Genomic DNA, 7,862 nt, shown 5'->3' with positions numbered 1-7,862 from the left:
GCAAGTACTGACAGAATCATAAAAGTAAGGAGGAAACAAAAGCTTCTGTTTATTCAGCTAGTATATGATTTATAGTATTTTAGGTGGAAAAGACTCTTAAGAAGAGCAATTATAAAACATTTTTTTTCTAAGTTAAAGTCAAAATTGGAGTTTTTACAAACTAGAAAATTTTAATGATAATCAACTTAGGAGTAGGTTATTTTTAAAAACTGAAGCAGCCCGACCAGCACGGCTCAGTGGTTAAGTGTTGACCTATGAACCAGGAGGTTGCGGTTTGATTCCCAATTAGGGCACATGCCCAGGTTGCTGGCTCGATCCTCAGTCAGGGGCGTGCAGGAGGCAGCCGATCAATGATTCTCTCTCATCATTGATGTTTCTATCTCTCTCTCTCCCTCTCCCTTCCTCTCTGAAATCAATAAAAATATGTTAAAAAATAAATACATAAAATGAAAGCTAAAGCAAATGTTGAATCAAGCAACACTTAATAATGGTTTATTTTAATAAATGATTCAAAGAAAACCAAAGCAGTTGCACTTTTATACTTTTCTCCCTTATACCCTGGGTTGCAGAACTTACCCTTTTGTCTTGAAATCACCAACACCAGTTCTTCTCCTTTTAGACCTTTGGCAGGCTGGCATCCTTTTCCGCTTTCTTTCATTTTTGGTTTTATTTGCAAAGTAGTGAGAGGATATAGGTGTTTCCTCATCGCACTCCTCCGAGCCATTCCTAGCGCTTCTGCTGCTGGATGGGCTCATCTGTGGGGAGCTGTCCTCAACTGCAAAAAGGACAACGCAGACATTACTAGTGATGTCTGCTGGTCCCAGTGTCGTTTGTCTACACGGAGACGCACAACACACGCAGTTCAGCTGACACCTACCTGCTTTCCTGGTGTCTTCTTGCCACCTGGGTTTGACAATTCCGCAGGAACTGAACTTTTTAAATTTTTTTATTTCACAAAGCCCCAAAGTGCTCAATGGCAATTAATTTTTTGAAAGATAGAGGCTAAGAATTCATTAAAAAAAAAAAAAAATCTGTGGGCCTGGCCAGTGTGGCTGTGGTTGAGTGTCGACCTATGAACCAGGAGGTCACAGTTCGATTCCCGATTGGGGCATATGCCCGGGTTGCAAGCTTGATCCCTAGTGTGGGGCGTGCAGGAGGTAGCTGATCAATGATTCTCTCTCATCATTGATGTTTCTATCTCTCTCTCTCCCTCCTTTCCTCTCTGAAATCAATAAAAATATATATTAAAAAAAAAATCTGTGATTCTCTTTAACTCAACTAGAGACCTCAGGTTTAGCTCCTACTCTATGTGTATGACCTACACCCGTTACTATTTGGGCAGTTAATCCTGTTAAGCTCTTTTAAAAGTATAATGTGCTATATAAAAGATAAATTTTATTTGTCAATTTACATATGCTGAAAAAATAACCCGATATAAGAGAAACATAAACTATGCTCTGTACCTCACTTCTGAACAACAGTTATTTAGTAAATGAGTGTCAGAAACTTCCAGGCCATATTTTACTCTTAAAGACAAAAACACCTCTTTGCATAATATTTTGGCACATTTCACACACCATGCAGGAAATGGGTCTGTATGGCAGCACACACTTAAAGAAGAGGGTAACTTCCACAGGTACTGGCATCCCAACACAGGGAAAGAACATGAAACCCCCACAGATAAATTCATTCCTCCATTTTCTGAAGGGAGGTATTTCCTGGCTGGTTTGGTTCGCCCTCAGGCTACCCTGCTGCCTGGTAGAAAGGACAGGACAGGCCTTGTCCCTCCAACACTGGTTCCCACAGAAAGGCACTGTAGCTGGGGCAAAGAGCGCTGTCATCCCAGCTGTGGGACTTTGGGGATATGAAAAGGCCTCACCCATTTCCACCTGTGAAATGGGCGTTGTGAGGACTGAGTGATACAAAATAGACAAAGCTCTTGGCACAGAGCCTGTCCCTCAATAGTGGCAGCAATTATCACCAGGCCGGCTGCTTCCACAGAGCAGCCCTGTCTCATGTGGGAAAAACCCTTCCCAACAAGTTACTATGGTAAACAAACATGCAGTTCCCACCAAGGGACCGTCACAATCGTCTAAGCAAGGCCTTTAATGGAGTAATGACGATACGGAGGAATGTATGAAAACCTTACTTTGCAGCATTTTGTTAATGAATAAAAAACGATTATGAACAGACAGAACTTGAAACACATGCTCACTCGTTTCTCAGCCTGTTTACTATTTCCATTAGCCTAGAAAAGAAACCCCTACCGAGATCCTTACAGAAACAGGAAAAACATTGAACTTGGCCTGTTGTGTCTTATCACATGGCAGTATGTTAGAGGAGGACTTCTGCATGTGTCCTGCCTCCTACATCTTCCTTTGCTCTCAATGTCCTCTTAGCCAGTGCTTTCTATAGCTCAGTAGCGATGGGGTTCGTAATTAGAGACGCTTCGTGACAGGCCTAATGCAACCTTTGGGAACATCTGCTAATGCTGCACTGACTTGGACAGATTCTTTCGACAGCTAACAGCAATAAGATAATCTAGCACTACAATTCCAGGTTCATTTTTCCAAAATATTTAAACTCCTCTCTTACATTTTATCTTTAGACATGCTTTTCAGATAACATGTTCCTTCCTCAGATAAGGAAACTGAAGCACAAAGAAGTTATCTGTGGCCTGCCACGGACCACAGAGCGAGATGGTGGCAGGCCCGGGAGCTGCACCAGCCCTATGGATTCCCCAGGTATTTGCCTGAACAGAACCAGCAACTTCTGGGCTCAAAGATCCTCCTTTGGGTCCTAGTAGCAGGATTGGTAGCTGGCATCCCACAGGGTGTCCTGCAAGAGGTGGCTGGCACACCACTGAAGGGTGCCCTGAGCACTTGAGCGTCAGGGTGACAAGGTGTCGGAAGCATGAACACTCCCGGAAACCACAGAGATTTAATCCAGTGAGATGCATCGCTTAACGTTAAGACAGGCTTTCAGAAAACACATATCTGGCTGTATACTGAACCTGGCAGTGTCCACTCGGAGTATTTCTGTAATATTGGAATCACTTCGGCGCCGTATTTTTCCAGTTTATCTTCAGTAACACCATCAATTTGAAGCAAAACCTCAGGATCAGAAGATAACGACTCTGTGCATGAACATAAAAGCAGGAATTTAAATTACCACCAATAGAAAACCCACTGAATTTGTGCTCATTCACCCATTCAGCACATGCTTGTTACGTGCCAACCAAGTGCAGAGCGCTGGGCACATGGGCCAATTTTCTGCAAGGCAGTTGGTGCCAACAGAGGCAGCAGACAGGCCCCGAGGGTAGGAACCCATCCTCCAATTCCAGCAGCAAAGGTGTGTTAAGTCAGGGCTGAGAGGGAGGGAGAGCAATAGACACGGAGTAACCAGGGTAACCGGAGAGGACCTGTGTGCTGTGCCTCAGAGTTTAAGCAGACTTTGCTGTCTTCGCACAATAAAGACTATTTAGGAGAATGTCCACAGTCATGTTTCCAGCTCTGACTTCTCCCTTGCACTCCAGACTTGTATATCCAACTCAAAAAGACCGTAACTGAATTCTTTTTTTTAAACAAGAATTTTTTTAAAAAAATATATTTTTATTAATTGCAGAGAGGAAGGGAGAGGGAGAGAGAGATAGAAACATCAATGATGAGAGAGAGTCATTGATCGGCTGCCTCCTGCACGCCCCCTACTGGGGATGGAGCCTGCAACCCGGGCATGTGCTCTTGACCAGAATTGAACCTGGGACCCTTCATTCTGCAAGCCGACGCTCTATCCACTGAGCCAAAACAGCTGGGCCCGTAACTGAAATGTTACACACCCCCAACCCAAACCCATTCTTCCTCCAGTCTTTCTGTCTGTGGGGTGAAGCGGGTAATCTGACTTTAACAAGTAGGCTGTTGAGTCCTCTGCACACAGATGGTACATCGGTCTCGTAGCCGGACAAGCCTGTCGTTATAAAGATCACTCTAGCTCAAGGGTGGGCAAACTTTTTGACTCGAGGGCCACAATGGGTTCTTAAACTGGACCACAGGGCCGGAACAAAAGCATGGATGGAGTGTTTGTGTGAACTAATACAAATTCAAAGTAAACATCATTACATAAAAGGGTATGGTCTTTTTTTTTTTTAGTTTTATTCATTTCAAACGGGCCGGATCCGGCCCGCGGGCCGTAGTTTGCCCACGGCTGCTCTAGCTGCTGTACGGAAAACGGATTATAAGGGAAAGAGCAGAAACTAGGAGCCCAGTGGGAGCCACCGAGGATGCCGCGAATTAGGATGTAGCAGTAGAGAAGAAGAAATGGATTTGGAAGCGTTTGGGAGGCTGGTCTGTAGGAGTCATTGATGCACTGGCTGTGGGAGTGAGGGAGTAATAATTCCTACGTAGACTTCAGCAAAGGGTGGATTTCAAATCTTCGATTTTCACATCATTTCTATGTTTAGAGGAGAAGGAACAGACCTTTGGGACAGACTAGAAGGTTTATTGAGGGAGTTAGTGGAAGACGAAGTGGGAAAGGCAAGTAGAAATGCAGATCCCTGATAGACTTTGTACTTTATCTGGAGAGCTGTTGACATTTTAACAGAGGTTTTGAAAGATTAAAATGTACATCATGTTCATATCTGGAGTTAAGGAGACCAGTTAGAAAATTACACTAAGAGCCTAGGAACAAAATAATGTATTTCATCAACTCCAAGACACTTAGTCACCATCTGACTTTGCTGAGGTCAAGATTGGTCTTACAAGTGCTGACGGTCAAATGGTAGCTGTACTGCGGCTGCCGCCGCCTGTGCACATGAGAACTCAGTCACAGCCATTAGCACTGTTGGCACGGCCACAGCGTGACTGCAGGGCCGGTTCCTCACGTGCCACAGAAAATGTCTACAAAACAAATAGACTGTGATTAGCACTGATAAGGTGATTGTGAATGCAGAAAACCCCAGAAATGGAGTAATGGGGGATACATTTGGCACTGATAAAGCAAATCTCTCTTTTTGAGAAAATGACCACAATTTCATAGTTTCTTGCACACCACGACCAATGCTTTCCACGACTTAAAAGAGAAGACGCCGAGAGTGGTTGAAGCAGCGTTACCTTTGTGTCACTGAGATGTCCAGCCTTCTGTTGGCAGTCTGTGGTATCGTCAAGAAAACACGACCACCAAACCAGAATGAGTGATGGGAAAATAATGGAACACACCAAAGAAGGCTTTGTCACTAACATTCTCAATGACACGCGGGAAAACAAAGATATGGAAAACTGACTCAAAAATCATTTGGAAGAGTCAGGCTTTGAATGTGAATTTTTACAAGTACCTAAATCAGCTCACTTTAATTTTATGCATTTTCCATGTACAAGCAGAGTAAGTCAAAGTAATTTTCAACAAAAGCACCATGTTACAGTTTAATTAGCAGAATTTTTTCTTTCTTACTAGTTCATAACATAACAGACTTAAAGTAGATGGCATCTTAGAGTTGATGAAGTACTATAATGATCTATGGTGCTGGGAATGGGAATGGAGAAGAGAGAAGGTGAGGATGATGGGACTTTAGGAAGGTGATGTACACTACTAGTTAATCACCTAAGTAATGACTTATTTTCCAAAGACTTTACTATTAGAATTCTGGTTGAGCTATCTGAAGCCTTGGCAATAACTCAGGGCATTTATTAACTGAAGACACAGAAGAGTGCTTGATCCGGATTCAAAGAAGCATAACACATCATCTCTTTTCATAAGGAACTTAGCTCCTCATTGCAAAGACATCGTTATAATAACACAGCCAAATTTCATAAAGGCAGGCACAAATGGACACATAATCATTAAGTAACATCTGGTATTAGAGACGGCAATTATCCATATTCTAACATCTAGCATTGGAGGAAAGTATCTCAAGAATAAGTGTGAATGGCTTCTCTGAGCTTTTAATTTAGTGATTAAATAAAAATAATACAAAAGCCTGAGATACATTTATGCACTTAAAAAAGTTCCTTAGCCCTAACTGGTTTGGCTCAGTGGATAGAGCGTCGGCCTGCGGACTAATCATTAAGTAACATCTGGTATTAGAGACGGCAATTATCCATATTCTAACATCCAGCATTGGAGGAAAGTATCTCAAGAATAAGTTTAAACGGCTTCTCTGAGCTTTTAATTTAGAGATGAAATAAAAATAATACAAAAGCCTGAGATACATTTATGCACTTAAAAAAGTTCCTTAGCGAGACTGACCTTGGGCCTATTAACTGATGCCACGGAACAGAAGGCTCATACACACCTACCTGCAAGCTTCTTGAGAGTGACAGTGTTGAAGATATTGAAGTAATGGACACCAAACACTTTCCCCAGAGATTTGCACACTTCCGTAAGTTCTCCAAGACATTTCTTAACAACCTCTTCCCTCTGGGAAACCTTCGTCACTAAGGCTTTTTGTTTTTTGATACGGCTGGAATTTTCCGTCTCCATAAAGTCTACCTTTGAGTTAGGGGAGAGAGAGAGAGAAAGAAATCATAGGAGTGTGTGCGTGTGCACACTTGCATCAAAATAGGGGCTTTATTTAATGCTTCATTGCATTTTTGGGCGTTACTTCTTTTATGCCAAGTGGATAGTAAGCCCTTTGGGAACAGGGGCTGTGCATTTTCCATCTTTGTATCCCCAGTGCCTAGCACAGAACTACTTCTTGACAAATGTTAGTTTAATAAACATGTGGTGATTTAGTGATCTGATAACCCACTAAATTCACTTTGATAAGTACTGCATTACTTGGGTTTCATTTTAAGGTCTCTTTGCAAATTAAGAGGAACATAATATGTTCATATAAGATAGTACAAATAAATTCAGTATCCATAAGCTTTGGAAAAGAGAGTTTAATTAGCAGTAATATGTTTTTGTCTACTCACTGTGAAATAATACAATGAAACAAACATTAAAAATGCCATACCTTTAAATGCCCATTTAGTAAAGCTTGCGCTTTACTTCCGAGCATCACATAGGCAATGGGTTGGTCATTGGCATTGATAAATAAGTCTTCATCCAAGATCTTGTCGAGTATCAGCTTTTTAAAAAGTCTCTCAGCATTGTGTCGTGAATATGTAGACCCCTTTCCAAATATCCCCGACTGAATTTTTGCACTCTTACTCCCTGGTGAGAAGGGAAAAAAAGTTAGATTAGTAAATGTAGACACATCATAACGCTCTGAGGTCATTTGTGGGCAGGTCTGGATAAATGAAATACATCATTACCATGACAAAATATAAATTATTAAAAATTACTTTAAAATAAGAAATAATAAAATGCTTACTATTATTATATAAAAATGTTAAATTATATGTACAATATGATAAATATGTGATTGTGAGCAAACATTAAAATATTAGCAGTTTTTTTCTGGAGTTATTTGTATTTTTTCGGTTTTCTACATATTGCAACATAGTGATCCTGTATAACTCTTTTTTTTTTAAAAAAATGTATTTTATTGATTTTTTACAGAGAGGAAGGGAGAGAGATAGAGAGTTAGTAAAGCTTGCGCTTTACTTCCGAGCATCACATAGGCAATGGGTTGGTCATTGGCATTGATAAATAAGTCTTCATCCAAGATCTTGTCGAGTATCAGCTTTTTAAAAAGTCTCTCAGCATTGTGTCGTGAATATGTAGACCCCTTTCCAAATATCCCCGACTGAATTTTTGCACTCTTACTCCCTGGTGAGAAGGGAAAAAAAGTTAGATTAGTAAATGTAGACACATCATAACGCTCTGAGGTCATTTGTGGGCAGGTCTGGATAAATGAAATACATCATTACCATGACAAAATATAAATTATTAAAAATTACTTTAAAATAAGAAATAAGAAAATGATT

General features: G+C 41.0%; 1 protein-coding gene across 1 annotated transcript in view; it reads right to left on the bottom strand.

Moving 5' to 3' along the window:
* BLM (Bloom syndrome, RecQ helicase-like) overlaps positions 1 to 7,862 on the bottom strand; it is a 75,475-nt gene that overhangs the window by 5,303 nt on the left and 62,310 nt on the right. The window contains exons 18-21 of the mRNA XM_005878480.2: positions 6,947 to 7,146; positions 6,288 to 6,480; positions 3,014 to 3,136; positions 577 to 775 (exon numbers count right to left, since the gene is read on the bottom strand). Coding sequence (XP_005878542.1) covers positions 577 to 775; positions 3,014 to 3,136; positions 6,288 to 6,480; positions 6,947 to 7,146 — 715 coding nt within the window. The remainder of the gene's footprint in view (positions 1 to 576; positions 776 to 3,013; positions 3,137 to 6,287; positions 6,481 to 6,946; positions 7,147 to 7,862) is intronic.

Source organism: Myotis brandtii, unplaced genomic scaffold (assembly GCF_000412655.1).
Source record: "Myotis brandtii unplaced genomic scaffold, ASM41265v1 scaffold561, whole genome shotgun sequence".
Taxonomy (NCBI): domain Eukaryota; kingdom Metazoa; phylum Chordata; class Mammalia; order Chiroptera; family Vespertilionidae; genus Myotis; species Myotis brandtii.
The sequence above is the reverse complement of the archived record's forward strand: the minus strand, read 5'-3'. Positions and strand labels throughout refer to the sequence as shown.